The sequence below is a fragment of the Oreochromis niloticus genome, linkage group LG1, assembly GCF_001858045.2.
Source record: "Oreochromis niloticus isolate F11D_XX linkage group LG1, O_niloticus_UMD_NMBU, whole genome shotgun sequence".
Classification (NCBI taxonomy): Eukaryota; Metazoa; Chordata; class Actinopteri; order Cichliformes; family Cichlidae; genus Oreochromis; species Oreochromis niloticus.
Window position 1 is genome coordinate 25672229 of NC_031965.2, and position 21452 is coordinate 25693680.

Below are 21452 nucleotides of genomic sequence, written 5' to 3' on the forward strand. Positions count from 1 at the left end.
AGAGGAGGGATAGTTGGAAACGGTGGACAAAGGATGTTGGATCTAAATGCCGAGCTGGAGGAAAATAGGATGATGTAGTGACGGAGGAGATGCCGAGGGTTGTGTGACAGAAGAGGCCACATCAGTATCCAGGTGGATTCACCAGGAGACTGCGTGGACTAATCTGTGGCATCTGTAGATGTCCATGTCCCTTTACTATATGTAATCCCTGCCTTTATCAATTAATTCAGCACCAAAGGGAAACTCCAGACCTGAAAAATGAAGCCAACGCTTCAAATCCAGGTGAATCCACCTGGATACTGGAAATTTGTGTGTTTCACACTGTGCTCAGTCATCTCAGTTCATCAGCTGCTGCCAGTCCAGGTTTACACTCCCCTCACACACACTTTGGTCCCAGTACGTATTGCATAAATAGGAGAGACATCATTAGTTGATGACTGACAGCTGTGGCAGCCAATCTCTCCTGGCACTGCCCCCTGAACCCTCAGCTTCACCCCCTGCTCTGCAGCTGAGCCAAAATCAGACCCTGCTACCACAATCTTACTGAGAAAAGGGACACCGCATGCTTACGCCGTAGCCACCTCAGTAACAAGGCAGGCTCACCATCAACCATTTCCTGTTTATCATCTATTGTGCTGTAAATGGGACAGTAATTTATAAAATAAACAGCATGCTGTGATAAATAAGGCATAAAATTAATGACCGAAAGCATACATTTATCAGGACAGTGTTTACTTGCTTGTTACTTTAAGACAGAAATAGGGTCATTTTCTCATAGACATACAATCACGCTTCTTTCTGTAAGCAGAGTAGTTGCCCCCTGCTGGTCACTACCAAGAATGCATGACTGAAATTTGTTCTCACCCCTCTGAGAATCCAGTATTATCTTCTGGATTACCCACCGAGTGTAACCATGAAATTACACATATAATGTAATGGTGTCTCTAAGACTTCAATGGCGAAACATTCGGGAGTTTATGTCCAGTTCAAGTCTGGCGACGTATTAACATTTTATGCAGCTGATTCTTCCAGAAGTGTTCTTGTCTCATATGTGGTCCGGTTCAGTTATACTCTGTACTTAAGGCCACAGTGCATGGATGCTAACCTTGTCTAAACTCAGTAAGTTAGCAGCAGCTTGTAGGAGATCTAACTTGAGCGGCATGAAAGGAGGAGTTATGATTCACAGGGTGATGTGAGGTACTTGCTTAAAAAGATGACATTTCCATGTGCTGTGATGCGAGATGGGCGGGGACTGTTGTGACTTGTGAGAATCTTCTTTTTTTATGTTTATCTAACTGGACAGCCTGCCTTTTATTTAAACTAATGGAAAAGTATATACACACTTTAAAAACCAGCTCGCAGACACTGAGGGAAACTAGTTTGATTCCCTCTGGGACAGGCAGAGCTGCATGATATCTAGATTTTGCTTTGAGTCCCTTAAAGTGATATTTCTTCCACTCCTCAAGGAGGTTAAAGGTCAGGCTCAGCTGCTGAGTGCCCTGCCTGGAGCTGATTAGGATCAGCATCCTGCTTAAGGACACTTCGGCAAGACAGATGCAGCCTGTCACAGTCGTCCAGTTGAAAGACATTTTGTTTAATCAGGAGCAGCACATGCTGCTGTAAGCCATGCTCGAACTGTCACACATGGTCATGAGCTCCAGATAAAGGCCGAATGACTAAGACTGCAGATATAAACAGCCAAATTGAATTTTCTTAGTAGGGAAGCTGGTAAGGTTGGGTGATATGTGAACATTTTCTAAATGGCCAAGTCCAACTGATAACAATTACCATGCGTTTGCAGTTCAAGGTGTGCATCGGCAACTGGATTTAAAATTGACCTGTTTACAGATTTAAATTATCAAGGCGTCAAACCTCCATCCATCCCTTCACCCATCCAATTAACAGCTGATCCATTTAAATCAACCCCAAAAAGAACCAGTGTTGGACTCCGTAATTGTCCAGTGAACCAACCTTAGTGGCTCACAGCCTCCACACAAACTGAGTGAGGAGCTTGAGCATCATCAGGGAGCTTGGAGTACACCTCCTGCTCCTTTGTGTCAAAAGCACCCAGTTGAGGTGGTTGAGCAGTCCAATCAAGACATCACCTGGGAGCCTTACCTTGGAGACTTTTTGGCCACGCCCAACTGGAGACCTTGCAGATCACAACTCGTTGGAGAACTTCTATTTCAAAGGAGGAATAAAAGTGAACATATAAAGATTGACTAAATGTTTACCCCACAAATGGAACTGAAGTATTTCAATAATGGCAACTAAACCTGGGTGTGATATGCAAATTCTGTGTCAGAATTCATCTGTTGAGAACTGAGAATACAGAAATAACGTGTTGGTGCATGGGGTTATCGAGTTCATAGTCGCGTGCGTGCAGCTGTGGCCATAGATCCCAACTGTAGCCAGAGTCATGAACTATTCAGATAGCTTCACAATAAGTGATTTCTGCAAATATGTATTTGGATATATCGGCCATTCATGGGTGTCTCACCGCAGCGAGAGTACTGTGTGTGTGTGTGTGTGTGTGTGTGTGTGTGTGTGTGTTATTGACCTCTTGGCTCCTTTCCGAGTTAATCTATCTGTGGATGTGATCAGATTACTGTGGATTATACTGACTGTTAGAGGTCCCACCAAGACTGCATGACACACTCACATACACACTTGCATACTTTCAGATGAGCGCACGATAACCGAACTGGCACAGTAATGCATGTAAGCTCTGAGAACCCCGCATAATAAATATGAGCTGACACTTGTTAAGACACACATGCACAGTTGGCCTGATCTGACGGGGGCTTAAAGTCCATCCCACTATTAGAAAAGCAGGTGTGATGGCTCTGTTGTGCACAGGTAGATCCTTCAGTCTGCAGATAACAAAAAGTTTATAAAGTCATATTGTTTCTTGAAGTTGGTGTCTGGCTATATTTTGATGTTAAAATGTGAGAGGACTGCATGTTTGAGTTGATTGACACCCTGTGGTTATTTAGAAGCAGCGCTCTCGATTCCCTTCACACCAAAGAAAAGAAACTGCTGTTTTCGAACATGATATTGGTTTTGACAGTCTCAGTGTGTGTTCATTATATTGCCGACTTCAGTGCTTTGACATACAGCATGTTCTCGTCACGTTGTGAAAATGCTGCTCACATCCCGCCAGGTGTCATTTCCTCGCCGCCCCATCCAGCTGCCTGTCTCTTTGTGTTAAAGCGTGACATAAAAAATCCCCCCCAAAAAACCCCCCACACATATTGACTTTTCTCAATCAATATGTTTTCTATATTGCTCAGTGTGTGGTAAGATGCTTAATCCTGCTCTTTATAAACCACCAGCAAAGCACAGAGATAAACGCACGCTGTTTGGTGGCTTAAAGCAAAAAGAACAAACCAATCAGTGCAGAAGAAAAACAGAAAAAAAATCTGAAGAAAGAATAGAAGACCAAACAAAAATGGGTTAAACCTCTTAGACACTTAAAGACATGTTAGCAGCAGCTTTATGAAGAACAACAAAGGACAGTATGACGAGCAGAAGGTGTTTTAAACATAAATTTAACATAATCCTGTCTCAGGAGAAAGGAGTGTCGTGGATAGATATAGAGCTGGACACAAGCTGGCTTTACACCATGACTCATTCCTTTGTGTGTGTGTGTGTGTGTGGGGTACCTTTTTTGACTCTGTGTCATGACCATCTGTCCGATGGCAGAATAAGCAAACGGCTGCCCAAGTGCCGCGATGCAAAACAGAAAAATGAAGTGAGAGACAAAAAAGAAAAAAAAAATGTGAAAGACAGACAGGAAGAGAGCTGCTCACAGGCCGGGACCAAAGAGAGAAATGAAAAATAGAAATCCACTTCTAAGGTTTGTTGTTATCTTCTCATGAGCTAGATGACAAGATTGATATCTTTCTCACATCCATCCAGTAAATGTGTATCTACAGCCAGGACTCGCTTAGCTTAGCTTAGATTAACAACTGGAAAATTGATCCCGGCCAAGTAAGTGTCTGGCTCTTGAAGCCACTTGAACATTGTTTTAAAATTCTAGTGGAGATCATCTGAGCTTTTGAGGAAATTAGGAAGATTCTGCACACAAACAATATTTCCATTTGATGAAACATTGCCCATGACAGAGTATGAGCTGTAATCATAGCCTGCATATAAAAAGTGGATGTAGCCACTGTGATGTCACCCTTAATATTCTGGATTGGAGATTTGGATTCTTAATGTTGGTATTATTTATTGTTGATTAGCAATAGACTCTACTAATAAATTAATAGAATTTCACTCATCAAAACTGAAGCACAGAAGTCTTGGACTGGTTCGTCCCCCGCTGCAGGCTGTTTTATTTGTCTGATACTTGCATAAAAAAAGAAGATGCCAACAGGACAAACGTAGTCGACAGATCCTGTTCAGTGACTGCAGGTAGCAAAGGTGAGGCCAAGGAGACAGTTACCGGCTCCAGCTGCCTGTGTCAGCACATCTCTCAAAGCAGCACCTAATTTTAGGCCTGGCCTGGCATTTATATAGCACTTTTCCTGATCTTATTGACCTCTCGAACTGCTACAAGCTGACAGACTACAAGCCACATTTACCCACAGACTCTCACAGCACTTCATCTGACTAAAATCCACGGCCAGTTTATACAGATCAGCCATAACATTTTAACCACCTGCCAAATGTTGTGTTGGTCCCCCCTTTTCCTCCCAAAACACCTCTGACCCAATGACGCATGGATTCCACTAGACCCCTGAAGGTGTGCTTTGGTATCTGCCACCAAGATGTTACCAACAGATTCTGTAAGCTCGTAAGTTGTTAGGTGGGAGCTCCATGGATCGAAATTGTTTGTCTAACACATCCCACAGATGCTCGATTGGATTGAAATCAGGGGGATTTGAAGCCCAAGTCAGCACCTCAAACTAATTACTGTGTTCCTCAAACCATTGCTGAAACATTTTTTCTTTGTGGCAGGGCGCATTATCCTGCTGAAAGAGGCCACAGCCATCAGGGAGTACTATTTCTATGAAAGGATGTGCATGCATCGCAACAGTGCTTAGGTGGTACATGTCAAAGTAATATCCACATGGATGGCAGGACACTGCCCAAAGCATTACACTGCCTCTGCCTGCTTGCCTTCTACTCATAGTGCATCCGGATGCCAGCTTCTCCCCAGATAAACAACACAGCTGGCCATCCATGTGATCTAAATGAAAACCGGATTCATCAGACTACGCCGTCTTTTTCCATCACTCTGTTGAGCAGTTCTGATGTTCAGATGCCCCTTATTAGCACCTTCATGGGGCTCCCTGACTGGTCTGCAGCTTTGCAGTCCCATATGCAACAAACTGTGATGCACGGTTTATTCTGACACCTTTAATCAAAATATGCATTTATCCTGATTGCCTGTTTGAGCTACAGTAGCTCGTCTGTTGGGTCAGACTACGTGGGTCAGCCTTGGCTGCTCACGACCCTGGTTCACCACTGTTCACCTTCCTTGGACCACTTTTGTTAGATACTAACCACAAAGAATACTCCACAAGAGCTGCAGTTTTGGAGATGCTCTGACCCAGTCGTCTAGCCATCACAGTTTGACCCTTGTCAAACTCGCTCGAATGGATTGTAAGAGCAATCCAGTGAAGGCACAGAATGGTTCTAGCCAGGGTTCACACGAGGAGTCTTCATGCTGTGAGGCGTCAGTGTTAAACATTGTAGTGAGCCTTAACAAAATCCAAATGTGTTGGTGGGGCAGAAAAAAAAAAATCACCCCTGTACAGTTGTTACGAAGGGGAAATTAGCTTTTGGAGCCTGCCTCGTGAAGCTATTAGAGGAACTGGAGTTCTTGGCACTTTGTGTTGGCTTTATGTTTTAGCCCCAGAGGTTGGAGCTTAGTTTGATGCTGTGGAAAAATCATTGAGATTCAATTAAGAGTTAGAACAAACCACATGAACCCGACATCAAGGGGTTAACAGTTGCTCAACAACGTGCCTTTCTCTGTTTCCAAAAGCCCACAGTGCATCACTGAGGTTGATTTTATTTCTCTTTAAGTGTACATCATTTTAATCAGTCATTTTTTTGTGCTTTGAGGAGAGCCAAAGATGGGCTGAGGCCACTTTCACTAAGAGGTTTTCAAGCCGTTCATATGATGTGAGCTATAAAAATAGCTCGTCAACATCTGCTCCCTACTTACTCTGTTAAATCATGTCTCAATCAGCGATTTGTCATATTTATAGTAACCATTTGTTGATAAATCACACGTCTGGCTCCTTACAGCACTGCATTGTTCTCATTATCTCCTAATGTTTTCTATCTTGGTGTGATCTGTGATGGAGAGTACTTCCCATAAGTCACAGAGAAGTTTACCCGGGAAGCATGCAGCTCAAATGTAGCAGGGATTTATTTTCCCCCAACTTTCTCTCCAATTACCTTTTCTCTGGTTGACTCTTCTTTCATCTTCCAGCTATTATTTTAAGAGTATTTCGTGCCTTTTTGCTGACCTCCATCTCCAACTGTCTTCTTTGTTTAAAAAAAAAAAAAAAAAAAAAAAGACAAACGAATCCTTTTGGGGACAAAGAAAGAGAGAGCGAGATTGAGTTTGTTCAGACCTGCTGGGTATGTTGTGAGATGGCTAAAGAGGTTGCAGGGTCACAGATTTGGAGCGAGAAGATATCCGTGTGGAACAAGGAATTGCCTTCATTATTCAAATAAGCCAAGCTACACTCCTGATAGATCAGGGATGTCAGACTCCTTTTACATCGTAGGCCACATACAGCCCACCTCGACCGTAAGTGGGCCAGACCAGCGAAACTTCCTGTTGTGTCAGTGTAAAAACATTTCCACAGTGAATTGATGAAAAAAGAAGAGATGTAACTAAAAACAGTTGGCCTCGTTGTGGAGTCTGTCCCTGTGTGGGTTCAGTCTCGGTACCCTGGCTTCCCCTCTTTAGGTCAAAAAACATGCATTTTAGGTTAACTGGCACTTCTAAATCATTCAATTGAATGGTTGTCGCTCTCTCTCTCTGTGTAAGCCCTGTCCAGGGTATTCACCCCATGACAGCTATGATAAGCTCCGGCCCCTATGACCCAGAGTTGGATAAGCAGAAGAAAATAGATGTCCTCAGTTTTAGTCTTTCTCACTTTCCTCAGGTTTGTCAGCACAACAGCCAGTCGGAGGCTTTGGTGTATATGTTGTATGTGACTAAGATCTTTTGTAATACCCCTCCGCCCCACAGTATAGTAATAAAAAAGACTAACATAGAAACTCATAAAACCTAAACCTACATTTCCAGATACTAAAAGCTAAACTGAAGCAAGCGAATGGAGTTAAAATTGAACTGAAAAAAAAAAAAAAACTTGAGATGAATTAAAAATGGAAACTAATTAGGAAAAAAATTGAAACTAATCACTCTAACAGACTCAGTATTATCAGCACCTGTACTTTTCCTGCTGTAGCAAAGAAACGTGTAAAAATGTCCCTAGTGCATGACATAGTGTTTAATGGTGTACTGTACAATGGCCTTCTGCTTTACTGATGCAATTAAATATCAGTAGAATCAGGGTGTAGGTCACTTTACCTCCACAAATTATAAAGGCTAGAACAAGTGTTTATTAAGAATGAGAACTTCATTTAGAAGCCAGATGATAAAACTCTTCTTTTTTTCCAATTCATGGTATATAAAGTCCTCTGGTAAGGTTTATATCAGCTGTATTAGGCTAGATCCCCTGGTTATCCAGTGTCTTATGCACTAGCCTAGGTCTGCTTTGCACATTTGATGCTGTGCATGATGCTGCTGCACATAGCACAGATGCTTTAGATGGAGGTCTTTTCACAGCAGCGTTTCAGCATGTAACTGCTTCTGTAGTGGGTCTGCGCGGTGGACTGGGAGGCATCCAGACATATAAAGAAACAGGTGACAGTTTCCTGGTGGGGGTGGGCGTGCTGGGAGAGAGTGAAGATGTGACAGATGCGATCAAATTTGTCTTGACAGAGACAAAGAGACACCTTGGCTGATATGAATAATTGTCTCATAATCACGTTAAAGTGTTTGGTCGTACTTGAAAGACGTGTGCAAACATGAGTATGATCAGCGACTGCAAAGAATACAGATCATCAAAACTAATGAGAATTCAAGAAGGGGGGTGTGTTCCTTTATAAAAAGGATAATCTTAATTTGATCTCTTCTCAATCACTTATTATAATGAAAGGTGGCTTATTATTTGCTCATAATGCAGCCAGCATTTGAAGAGTTGATTGTAAAATGTCTGCAAGTTGTTTCCTTTTCAGAAAACTGCTTAACCAGGAAGAAGTCCTGCACCAATTTGTTGCTTTATTTTACCAGAAAATCAGCCCCCATGTTTTATTCTTACCCCTCAGAACCTGTCAGACTGTGTTTGTGCAGGAAGTACACTGCCAGCTTTAGTCTTTATCCTGCACCGAACATTACTCTCTAACTGTGCACACACTCATCTGTCCTGAGCACTTATAGAAATTGATTTTATGTAGGATTTTTTTTTTATAGTAGTTGCAGGTAGTGGACAGTCTAATCTTATTGCAGTCACTGAGGAAAGGTTGTGGTTTCAGAACAGACTGAGACTCTGTCCACAGCAGATGATTTAAAAATCTGGCATACAGTTAAATGATGGGCAACAGTCACAGAAAACAACAGCAGTTGTTTTTGCTAACGTTAATGCATAAAAAAGCTGTGAAAATCCCTATTAGCCCTTCTGTCAGGGGTAGAAATTAACAGCTGAGTACGGTCTGCGGTGGTTTGTGACATCACGTCGTTATTGCCTGTCCTGAAGGCATAAAGAAAACGGATCAATAACACATTTTGGAGAGGCTGAAGGTGAAATGCGGGCTACAGAGCAAATAAGAAAGCTGAATAATAGTATTTCTGAAGTCAAGGGCAGCAGTCTGGACCCAGAGTGAATGGTGCTAATTGTGTTCCCTGCCAGCGTATCGATCCGGTGGGTTTTAATTGTAACTTATGTGGACACGAGGATGGATGGGTGGCTCGGTCATCTGTCCATTTGTACAAATGGTGTGGGCAAGAAGATGACGGTGTTTCTCAGAAGGGCTCAGAAGATGACCTTACAGGAATAAAATGAATGAGTGAAATTATGGAATCATGAACAGAAGAGGATGAAAAGAACAGCCAAATTAGTGAGTGAAATAACGAACAAGTCGACCTCTGAATCGCTGCCAGCATTGATTTTAAATGGCTAACGGAGAGAAACTGACAGGCTGTGGATGATCACGGGAGTGTGCATATTTTAACTGATGATGAAACCGTTCTAAAGCACACGTTGACTGGATAATTTATTGATTTTTAAGTGCTTTGACCGTTCAACATCTTTGACCAGTAGAGCTATGTTTGCTGGACATCCTGTTATCTAAATAGGCTTTCATTGAGTGGACTTGCTCGTTGTTTCAAAACATTTTAATGTGAATTTGATTTCATGAGGTTTTACTGAAAAAAAGGAGTGCTCAAACTGGAGGTGCTTCTCAGGCTCCAGAATAGTCTAAACGCTCAGTTTCAAACTACTCTGTTTGATGTCAAAGGAAGGGAATATCCTTAATGTGCTCTCAGGCATACAGCTCTGCTCACACAGCCACCCACCTGCTGTTTAAACCTTTTTCTGAAGGAAAGCCAATCAGATCAAAGTTGGCTTATAAAGATAGAAGAGCTAAAATGTCCATCAAGGTCCGGTATAAGATAAATGGGGATCATTTACGAGCTGGGACTCACGCAGAGCTACTCTAGCGGTGTCCAAGACTTGAACTAGTGAAGCTAAAATGAGCTCTTTTCATTCTGCATGTTACGTTGCATTGTGAGGTCCCATTTCGTCTTTCCTTGCACATTTCTCTCTGTAATCTTCACAGCGCTTCCAAATACAAACAAATCAGATGTTCATACACTCAGCTCACTTCTGTTTGCCTTGCTTCAGGTTTGTTTGCTGTTTGTACCCAAGCTCACAGTGTGAGAACTGTGACTAACCGCCTTTCTCGATGTTTTCAGGATGAATGGAAGTCCAGGGACTTGACCGGTAGGATCAAAGGTCACAACTCCGACGACAAAGCCCACGGCCCAGAGACACTGCCACCAGGTAGGAAACTTCCCCACAAATCATATATCACAACCTCTCTGGCCCAGTTACACGGCTAAATGGGGACATTCAGAGAGGAAACCTCTGAAGAAACATCTGTTTTTATTCCAGATGCTGTTTCTCCTTGTTAAAACCACACACTGTATATCAGTTTTGGATGTAGTCACTGTGGCCTCAGCTATTGGGGGGTGGAGTCCTTCTTTCAAAGCATTGGATGACAGTATATTGTTGTTTTTGTTTTTTAAACCACACATCACAAGAGGAGGAGTGGATCTGACTGTAAAAACTGTGGATGCTCACTCTTATACAGTAGTGACTTGTAAATTAGTGGACCCAAAAGCAAACTGTGGCTTACGGTCTCTATTTACTTAAAATGAGGCCATAATTTAAAAAAACATCATAATATATTAATTAAGGCTTGATACGAGCAATTGAGATGACATACTTGTTAATAAAGTGTTTGCAAGGGTAATAAATCATGCAAGAAGTAGACTTCTTCTTATCTTTGCAAGCACACGTTATTAGAAAAAAAATCACATTTACTTAACTTGTCAGGCTTGGTGGATTTTTCTATCTTTTATATGCAGTTTATTGCAATGCATCTTGACAGCCATTGGTTGTGTTGTCCTAATAACGCTTAATTTGTCCTGTGCAGACATGGGAATGGGGCTTCAGAGCTCTGGTAAGCTGTCTTCTTCTTAACTTCTTAAACTTGTAGCTAACGTAGTAGTACATTTGCAGTAGTGCTCCCGAGACCTGCTGTCCTGTAAAAGTAGTGTAGTAGTTCCCTTTAACTGGCAGGAACGATTCATGTCTGAGCCACACGTGTGTCAAATTTATCTTTTATTCTTGATCCTTCAGGATCTGTGGAGTTCACTTTCTCATTGCTTGCAGTTGTGACTGAACTCTAGGAAAAGGCACGACACAAATACATACCAGCTGCAGAGCATGTGCACTGCAGACACTGTTAACCACATTCATGTATCCAGAAAGTATTCCGCATCATGTCCCCACAACCGAAACCATTTCCTTTTTCAAAACGCGGTAACACAGCAGCATAGTTTGTTTTATTACCAGTAGAACATGAACATCCTTAACCTTATCGTGTTTGAATAACCACAGCGAGGGAACCCAATGAAATAAGCACATCTGTATGATTCAGACTTAAAAACAGGTTGGAGGCGATTGCCTGTCCAAAATAATTCAGGCAGCCAATTTCGATCTTCCCACAAACCAACTATGCGTCTCCACCCAAACTCTGAGAGACATTGTTTCAGTGTCCGACAGCCAAGAGGAGAGCAGGAGGAGAATCTGATTTCTCATTCAGCACCCATCGTCTGGCTGACTCAAAGCAGCAGCAGCAGCCAACGCCCCTCCTTCACAGGCCCGTGACCTGCGAACGCTGAACACACACTCTCTTATCTGATCCAGCAATGCTATCCAATTTGAATGTTGAAGTGAGGGCATTTCAATTTCAGGGTGACTTTACACTCAGCAATGACAGCGTATCACAACATCACCCAGAGCACACAAGCACACTTAAGAAGAGGAGAAAGAAAACAGAAGGAAAGTGGTGAGAAAGCAAGAGGACAAGGAGATGGAGCCTAGGAGATATGTGGAAGAGTAAAAGACTTGCTAATAAAAACAGAGTAAATGAGCAAGTCTTTGGGTTCGTCAAAGATGGGTGCTGGTTATGTTTTCTTTTCTATCTAATCCTACTCAGACAGTCATTAAAAAGTAAAAAGGTGAGGCGATACCTCAGATCTTCATTTAAAAAAAATAAAGCATTAAATTTACTGACTAAACTGTGTCACTCTGAGTATTTTAGAAATGTTTCATTGTTGCACTGACGCCTTGTTATTTTTCATGGTTGTTTTTAAGCGTTTTGTTATCTTTTTACCGTTTGAGCATGCCAAAAATATGTTTTATTCAAACAAGGGAAAAAAAAGACTAAGATGGGGAGGGAGCAACAACATGCTCCTTCTATTCAACACATCCAAATCCTCTGAAACAAGAAGAAAAAATCTTTTTCAGAGAAGTCAAAACAAGCCTGCACTGGCCCTCTTCCAGATCCGAATCCTTTACAAAGTGAAGAAAAAACTCCTCAAAGCTCTCAGTATGTGTTATTCTTTCTAGTGAACGTTTGGCATCATTTGTCTTGTCTGGTACTAAACATTTATTTGCGCTCGCCGGCTACTTTGTCAGTACCAGGCTGATCCCTCTTTGCCTTCAGAACTCCCTTAATTCCTCATAGCTTCGATTCACCAAAGTGCTGGAAAATATTGCTGTATTCAAGTCTGCCACCAACAACCATCCCACATTCAGACTCACAGTGGGGTATATAATTATTTGATCCCCTGCTGAATTTGTAAGTTTGCTCACTTCCAGAGAAATGATCAATCTCTATTTTTTTTTAATTGAGACAGATAAAAAAAAAACAGGAAAAAAAACGCATTCATTACACAAGTTAAAGTGTTTAAACTCCTACAACCAGAATTCTGGCTCCTAGAGATTGGTGCATTAAGTACACCTGTCTACAAAATCAGTTTCTTTCAGTCCAACCTCTCCACCACCATGTGTGACACTAAAGAGCTGTCAGATGATGTCGAGGGACAGGACTGTAGATGTGAATGAGGCTGGAACAGGCTACAAGGTCATCAGTAAGAAGTTCGGTGAGAAGGTGACACCTGTTGGTGCGATTAACCAGATATGGGGGGGAGTTTCAATTCTTTGTGAGCAAACTTACAAATTCATCAGGGGATCAAATAATTATTTCCCCAATCACCTTGACCATGTCAACATGCCTAAATTCACTGAACTGCAGCCATGTGATTTGCTGATTAGGTGGGCCTAATAAAGTGGCTGCTGAGTGTAGTTATTTAAAATGATGCTTTTATAGATTTTTGGCTACAACTTTAGTTGACGCCACTTTGTTTACATTTTATATTTATGTTCTTGTGGATGCAAACGAGTCGAAGCGGCTCAGAGTCCAGTGGAATTTCTTTCTGAACAAATTTTCTCACGCGTCACCTCGACCTCTTCCCAAAACGTTTTAGTCTTTGTGCCAGTGAAACAACAGAGTTGTTTCAGTCTGTGTGTTTAGCGCATATTTCTGTTATTATAGTGATTTAACTTGTCACAAGCTTTAGCCAACTGTGCTGTGTTAATCTCAGTCCCTGCAAGTGGAGCGATCCAATTCTCTGCTGAAAACGTGTTATAAAAATTCAGATTTGATGTCCTTCCATTTATCTACTTCTTTCTAGCTATTTGCTGAATAAGACACAGACAGTGACAGTGTTGGTCAGAGTATTCATTTATTTATAGATGAAGTGCCGTAGTGAATCGAGGTCTTGATAAATGACTCTGTGTGGGCGCATTTTCAGCAGTCGCAGTCCTATGAATCTACGTGGAGTTTGCTGGAGTGTTTTGTAGCACATGGGGAAGCAGCCTTTTCCCTACTTAAGCGTAAACTAGTAACACAGCTTCAGTAACACCAAACTCAATAACTTGGGAATCTTTTAGCTTCTGCATATTAGTCAACATCCTTCTCAGTGACTATAAGTGGCAGGTTCGTGAATGCATCACTTCCTTATTATTGAACAGCATCACTTGGTGCATGGGAGCAGTGGCACAGATTGGTGCTGCAGTCTGGAGTTCAGGCAGTGGAATCAGGAATTATGAGGGAAAAAGGGTGCATCTCAATTGAAACGCATCCATTAAATACACATCGAGCACTGGTGCCCTCTGAGCTGTCTGCTAGGCAGTGAGGGCTCGTGGTTCAGCACAGACTGGGTGAATGACACTGAGCTTGAATCCTTTTTGTCAGTTTGCATCACTTGGAAACGCGACGAGGGATTTCTACAAAATGCGGCAACAAACAAAAACAACAACCAGTCAGCCACAGTGGGCCGAAACAGTTCAGCGACCGAGAGTCGGAGTGAGAGTGAAAGCTGTTCAAACAGCTGTAATTTCAGCCAGCGGATCGCATCATTGACCAGTACTGCATGACAGAGACTGAGGCTGAGCGCACATGGATGTATCTGCCGAAGAGGCCTCGCGGTATCGCGAACACATCAGAAAAACGGGGTAAACCCGGAGAGAGCGGAGCGTTAATCCGCTGAAGGAAGCGGAGTAATCAAACCGGGTTTAACATTCATTTCATCACATCGCTTACTCGCTGCCACTAAACACAGATATCAGCAAGGACATCACACACTCTGACGCACGCGTCTCCGAGGCACAGTTACACAGTCGCGAGCGGATCATCGTCGCGAGCTTCGGCTAATTGACACGCGAACCACGTTCACGTGCTGCCACAGGAGACGCGCGCAGACGCACACGCGCTCTCCAACTTCTCTGCCATGCACGCGCTCATCTATGCTGGGAGATGGTGTAATCTCTCACTGCCATATGCTTAACTCGAGTCGTTAGCGTGGCAGCTGCACCCAGCTAATTAGTTGCATTATTATTGGTGTCTGCGTCTCAATAGTCGGAGATAAACTGTGAAATTAAACATGACGGCTTTCTCTGTTTAGTCTGCAGTGTTTTGGTCAAACAGACACGATACAAAACACTAAAAAAGATTATTTTTATTTATACTGATCTTATAAATCATGTTTTTAAACTGCAGCAAATTAATAAGTACTTTCCCCCCCTCCTGACTGTCTGCGGTGCATATTAAATGTTCTTTTGTGTTTCCTGGCTTTACCAAAGTAGTCTCGCCCTGTCGGCTGAGTTGTCTCCTGCGTATTTTCGCATACAGGCGGCATAAATTTCATGTCAGCTTTCCTCAGTGCCATGTCGCTGCCTCGTCAAGCAGCAGCTTGAAGCAGCCAGGTTTCCTCGCTGTCAGTCGTGAAGGATTCTTGCATCAGCCAGGCTGCCGCCTACATTTCATATTCCCACTGATCTGTAATCCCATTCATTCCTCAGACGCGTTCGCATCCTTTGTTGAAGGTTTTAATATCGCGTTTGGTGGTGGCTTTTATTTTTGGATGTGCTGTATTTATTTAACGTGATTTCCCAGAAATTCACATGAGAAATTATTTCATATTAAAACCTAGATTCACCAGTTTTTTGTTGTTGTTGTTGTTGTTGTTGCCGTTTTTAATATTTTGGAGTGCATTTGAATATTTAAAATACCATTTTTGTAGGTTTTATATTATCATACGATAGATGGCGTTTTTACAAAAAGCTCTGAGGTTAGAATCAGAAAGCAAACCTGATTTAAGTTTACCCAGTTTTACCTTTTGAAGGTTGTCTTCTCACACACACCTGCGCTCCTTTTAGGGTTGCTATCTTTAGGTTGTTCCCTGGCAATACAAACATCAACTTCTCTTTCAAAATGACCCAAATGTCCTGTGAAGGATCGCTGCTTGTGATGAGAGCTGGGTCTCCGGCTATGACCGAGAGATCAAAGAGTAGTTTTCTGCCGAAGTAGGAGCGTGGACATTCACAGGTTTGTGGGCCAGACTGTCAACACAAAGTTCTGCTGTAATGTCCTGAGGGGAAACGATCTGACCTGTGCTGCATGCCGCTTTTTGGCCACATCAAACCCAAAATCAAGTCACTGCTGGTGCACAAAAAGGTGACCTTGAAGGAAATGGGACCTTCAAATAAATGAGGGTGTTTTTTTTGGGGGGGGGGTTATGGTCAAGTTGTCACAGAACTGACTGGGAAGCAGTGTGTGCCTCGCATGTACTGTGAATAACTCTGGTTGGAGATGTGCCTAATGTGTGTGTGTGTGTGTGTGTGTGTCCATCCAGGTAAGGTGCGCTGGCAGGATTTTGACCAGGATTTGTATGTTGGAGCCACGGTGGTCCGGCCAGGTCAAGACCCCTACGCCAGAAACAAGTTCAACCAGGTGGAAAGCGATAAACTCCGAATGGACAGAGCTGTACCCGACACGAGACATGATCAGTACGTACCTGTGTCACCACACACACACACACACACACACACACACACACACACACACACACACACACAGCTGATATGTGAAACACAATGACATCCCTTTTCTGCTTTTTCACGGGTGATTGAAAGATTTTTTTTGCAAATACATGCTGTCTTATCACGTTGGTTGATTTGACTAATTGGTCCCAGACTGGATAAGATCTCTCAGGAACTCTCGCTATTGTGGTTACAGTGGAAACCAGGAAGTCGCAGTGGAGCAGACATTGTCTGCCTTAGTGCTAAAATAAACCCACAGGCTGTAAAGGCTCCTTATTGTTCTGCTTGTATAACGGACAAAACAAAATCATAAAATGACTTCGTTTGGATTCTTTTATTAGAAGAATGTTAGGTTTTAGCCAGCTTGGATCTCAACAGGCCAAGTTCCTTTTTGGCAGTGAAAACTCCATTAGTGTTGTATGAGTCTGGTTACATGTCATAACTTCTGGTACTACCCTTTTGTTAATAAAGACCAAATCCCTGGATTGTGTGAAAAAATGTCATCAGAAAGGCCTTACACCTAAAGAACAGGCACCGCTGAAGTGTTGAAACTCTAAAGAGCAAGTTTTTCTACTACAGCAGCAGAAAAAGGGATTTATATTTACAGTATCCAAGCCTGTTTCCAAAATATTTGGAAAGCCATTTCCTGGACTTGTAGAGACTTCTTTATCTTGGATATATCTCACATGGACTAAACAATACTAACAAATAACTTCTTAAGAAGGAAGCAGAAAAAAAAGTCGTGGTGAAAGTTTAAGTCCTCTATATTTGGTACGATATAGGGTTTAAATGATTTATACAAAGATTCCATATCACATGTTTAAACTAAGATATTTATTAATGTATATTCTCATTCAATTTGATGCCTATCAACAGATTTCATTGAAGCTGTGACAGGGTGCAGTGTCATCTTGTCTTTAAACACCACTGTAAGGATGTAAGAACTGATGCACCAAATGCTTTTAGCGAGTGAAAAACTGAGACTACAGGCTTTATCACATGAACACTTACGGTGGAGCTGTGCCGCTGCAGTACGCGCAGGTTGTGGTTTGCCATGGTCTTGCTGAAACGAGCAAGTCAGCCCAGAAAATTATTTAATCTCCATGACCACAGAGACGTTGCTCCAAAACAAGTCCTTTTTTCCCATATCCTACAGAAAATAGCCTCCAGTTTTCCTCTCCACCTCAGTTGCTCTTAAAAGAACTCCGATCGCTGTTTTATTTCTTTGCGAAGGGAGAGTTTAAAGTTGTTTTTGTTAATGTAGAGAGAAACTGCATTCACTGATGCTGATTCTTGGTCGAGTCCCCGAGGCCATGCAGATATTTCCACTACAGAATTGCTTGTTTTCATCCAGTGCTCCCTGAAGCCATGAAGGTCATATTCATGACAAGTACCAAGCTTTTATTTTGCTCCATAGATAATTCTTCAAATTCTCTGTGGTTTTATTTTATAATCTTTTAGAATTCTAAACACCCCTCCATACTTTGCTTGTGAAATACCTTGAAATATGTTGATAATATACTTTTTTGATGTTATTTATATAAAAAGAAGAGGATTCCAAACGTGTTACTTACATACTGCATAATAGTCTAAATGATTAGTCCAGCTGCCGTGGTTAAAGTAGTCATCTGGCCTTACTCATATATTGGTCAAAATTAGACAGTTGGAGCCATTAGCCTACTAAAAAGAGCAAGGATGTGTCTCCTATTGATCTGGTATCGATGTCTTTGTAATTTGTGAGCGGGCTGCAGCAATCATTGTGAAACATTTCCAGGAGGGAAACAAAAGGCCAGTTGTTTTTGTTTCAGCCCAAGCAGATATTTATTCTCAACGCAGGATCAAAATGACTTGAATCTCTGATGCTTTTTTTTCCCCAGTAGAAATTAACAGGAATACAGCAACTCTGCAAGTATCACAGCCAATACTAATGGCACACCTTCACATGTGATCTTGTAAAACGTATCTGTTCTGGGTTTTTACCTCGAGGTTTGACAGAGTGGCTGTAGTTAAGTGACAGATGGAGTAGAAAGTTTTCTCCATGCTTCTTCATGCCCTTATCGGCTCCCTCCTTCTCCACTCTGTCTTGTCACTCTGCTCTCATGTAGTGCCCTATCACTCATGTTCCTTACTTTAAATTCGGTGCAGGATTTGTCTTTTTGGGCATGCTCGCACACACACACACACACACGCATACACAGGCACATCCGTCATCTCATGGGATTTTTGCCCCACGGTCTGATAAACCCAGTGTCAATCCCAGCCGCAGCAGAGCATTACTCCATGAGAGTGTGTGTCATTGCATCCTCTCCGTGTGTGTGTGTGTGTGTGTGTGTCAGTGTCACTATGTGCGCCATCGTATTTATTGTGTTCAAAATCGGTTTACTGAGCAGTTCCAGCTCACAGCTTGGCTCACACATTCGGTGACGTGATTGTGTGTGTGTGTGTGTGTGTGTGTGTGTGGGCGTGTTTGTCTACACATGTAAGCATTTATATTTTTTTTCTTCTTTTTTTTCCAAATTTTTATGTATTTGGGGGTTTTTGTCTTGTTTTTGTGCAGTTGCAGACATAAGCAGTGGAAGTCAGACCTGCCGGCCTCGAGCGTTGTCATCACCTTCCACAACGAGGCTCGCTCTGCTCTGCTGCGGACTGTGGTCAGGTAGGCGTGTATACTGAGCTTTGTGTACTTTTCTTTTCAATTTCTGAGGTAGATGTGCTGCATTTTTATATGATCTCACTCTGTTTAGTGTCCTGAAGAAAAGTCCACCTCACTTGGTCAAAGAGATCATTCTGGTTGATGACTACAGTGATAATCGTGAGTTGTGTGAACACACGCAAACAAAGCTAGCATCATCAGTGTAAAAATACAAATAAACATCACTGCTCTGTGTGTGTGTGTGTGTGTGTTCCAGCTGAGGATGGAGCGCTGCTGGGGAAGATTGAGAAAGTACGCGTGTTGAGAAATGACCGCAGAGAAGGTACTTTAGAAGAAAAAGGTTTTATCATAACTTTTATGCCCGAAAGAAATCTCAGTGCTGTTGCACACCATGTGGGATGAAAGTGTTCAGTCTGGCAGCAGGACTGTTGTTTTTAATCACACTTCTTTTCATAACTTCCCTCAGGCTTGATGCGATCAAGAGTTCGTGGTGCAGATGCTGCCACAGCACCAGTCCTCACCTTCCTGGACTCTCACTGTGAATGTAATGACCACTGGCTAGAGCCGCTGCTTGAAAGAGTGGCTGAGGTACACACACACACACACACACACACACACACACACACACACACACACACACACACACACACAGAGTACAACTTCATATCTTAATATCATTATAATACATTTGAGCACACGCCCCAGTGAACAAACAAGTGAAAAACAATAGTTAAGATACAAATTAGATGGGTTTTTTCCTCTTAAAGACTGGCATTGAATTTTCGGTTTTATCAGTCAGAGCACACTCTGAAGAAGATCTCGCCAGACAGTGAAATTGTTGCACTTTGGCCATCTTCCTTCTAATACGACAGCTTGAAATGAAAAGTGCCCTTTTAACTGAGTTATGTTTGCATGGAGCCTTGTTTTTGATTCTAATTGGTTTAAAATCTAAAGCAGAATAAAAAAATTTAAAAAGGAAGCTACTTTCAACTCCCCCCTTATTCTTAAGGGGTCACCATGGTGTGTTGCTCCACAAGTTTGTACGCCTTGCTGACACAACCCAAAGGGGATTTGTTTCTCCTCCCGGGAAAGATACGAACTTTGTATCTTTTGCTTGTTGGGAGAATGTGTAAACCACTACACTGTGGAGCCGTTCCAAAGCAAAAGTGTGATATAAACAACTCATTCATAGTGAAAATGCCCAGAAAACCTGTTGAAATTTTTAATTGGTTTCAGAGGGACAGAGTAAACAATTTTATAGACCAATAGAAGGAAACAAAGGCAGTCGGTTATGTCAGTGTGTATTGACACATGTAAACACTACACTGGATTGAGTCTTATTTCTTGTGCACTGACCTGTTATCTTTAGTCAGCATCATAGATGTGTAGTGTTTTGATTCTTGGCTGCTCCAGTCTGCATGCCAAAGTATCACCGTGTCAATGTTAGAAACTATTTAGAGTAGATAAAAGTGCTTAAATGAATGTGTGTGAAAGGAACGTGTTATTTAAAGTGCTTTGAGTGCTCAAATAGAATAGAAAAAATGTATATAAGGATCATTCCATTTACCATTCATAAGTGAAAATCAGTTCACATATTATGGTTGTGCTCATAAATGGTTTAAATGATGACACCATAGTTTGATCTAAAAAGAAAACAGCCAACAAACTACAAAATGCTCAACACTGGAAACAAAATAAATCTTTTAGGGGGAAAGTTTCTGAACACTCACAGTCATTTTATTATTAGGTACTCGTTTTACCTACAGCTCATTAAAAATATCCATTCAGCCAATCACATGGCAGCAGCTCAGTGGTTTGTAGATACAGTCAAGACAACCTGCTAACTTTCGACGTTGGATGTAGCGTGGTAGTTGATGCCAGGGGGAGTGGCCTAAGTATCTCATAAACTACTAATCTACTGGGATTTAACAACAGAGCCATCTCTGGGGTTTATAGGGAATGGCCCAAAAATAAAGTAACTCAAATAACCACTTGTAACAACCAAGGTATACAAAAAAGCATCTCTGAACACACAACACATTTTGCCTTGAAGCAGATGGTCTACACCAAGCAAAAGACCGCACAGGGTGCCACTCCTGTCAGCTAAGAACAGGAAACTGAGGCTACAGTTCAGACGGGCTCACTAAAATTGGAAAATAGAAGATTGGAAAATGTTGCAACATTCAGATGTTGGAGTCAAAATCTGGTCAAAGCATGGATCCATTCTGCCTTGTATCAACAGTTTAGGCTGGTGGTAGTGTAATGACAGAGTTTTGGACCCTTTACTACCAACTGAGCATTGTTTGGCCACCACGGCTTGTCTAAGTATTGGTGCTGACCCCTTATGACCACAGTTCACAAGTACTCAGAGGGCCTCAACAATCACCAGATTTTTATTCCAATAGAGCAACTTTAGGATATAATGTGGAGATTCCCATCATGGAAATGCAGTTGAAAAATTTGCAACAACTCTGTGATGCTGTCATGTCAGTATGGAATAAAATCTTTGAGCAATGTCCAGCACCCTGTCGAATCTGTGCCACGAGATATTAAAGCAGCTTTGGAGACAAAAGTGGATCCATTTCCACACTAGCAAGGTTGACCTGATAAAGTACCTGACCAGTGTATCCCAGTAAAATATGCATAAAATTGATCCAATTCATTTTTTTTTCCATCTAATCCTTTAACAGAGGCTGGGGTTGGCTACAAAGCAGCACCGCTGAGCTTATAATCAGTCAGTGTCTTGTTAA

At 42.0% G+C, this 21452-nt stretch overlaps 1 protein-coding gene across 4 annotated transcripts in view; it reads left to right on the forward strand.

The window, feature by feature from the left end:
* Window positions 1–21452, forward strand: part of galnt2 (UDP-N-acetyl-alpha-D-galactosamine:polypeptide N-acetylgalactosaminyltransferase 2) — a 68751-nt gene that overhangs the window by 29809 nt on the left and 17490 nt on the right. For 2 of the 4 annotated variants that reach the window (XM_019359552.2, XM_019359561.2), the window contains exons 2-8: window positions 10010–10097; window positions 10753–10779; window positions 15863–16016; window positions 18607–18705; window positions 18794–18861; window positions 18959–19024; window positions 19169–19290. In XM_019359552.2, coding sequence (XP_019215097.1) covers window positions 10010–10097; window positions 10753–10779; window positions 15863–16016; window positions 18607–18705; window positions 18794–18861; window positions 18959–19024; window positions 19169–19290 — 624 coding nt within the window. The remainder of the gene's footprint in view (window positions 1–10009; window positions 10098–10752; window positions 10780–15862; window positions 16017–18606; window positions 18706–18793; window positions 18862–18958; window positions 19025–19168; window positions 19291–21452) is intronic. The other 2 variants (XM_005458945.4, XM_003454487.5) reach the window with 1 other exon arrangement.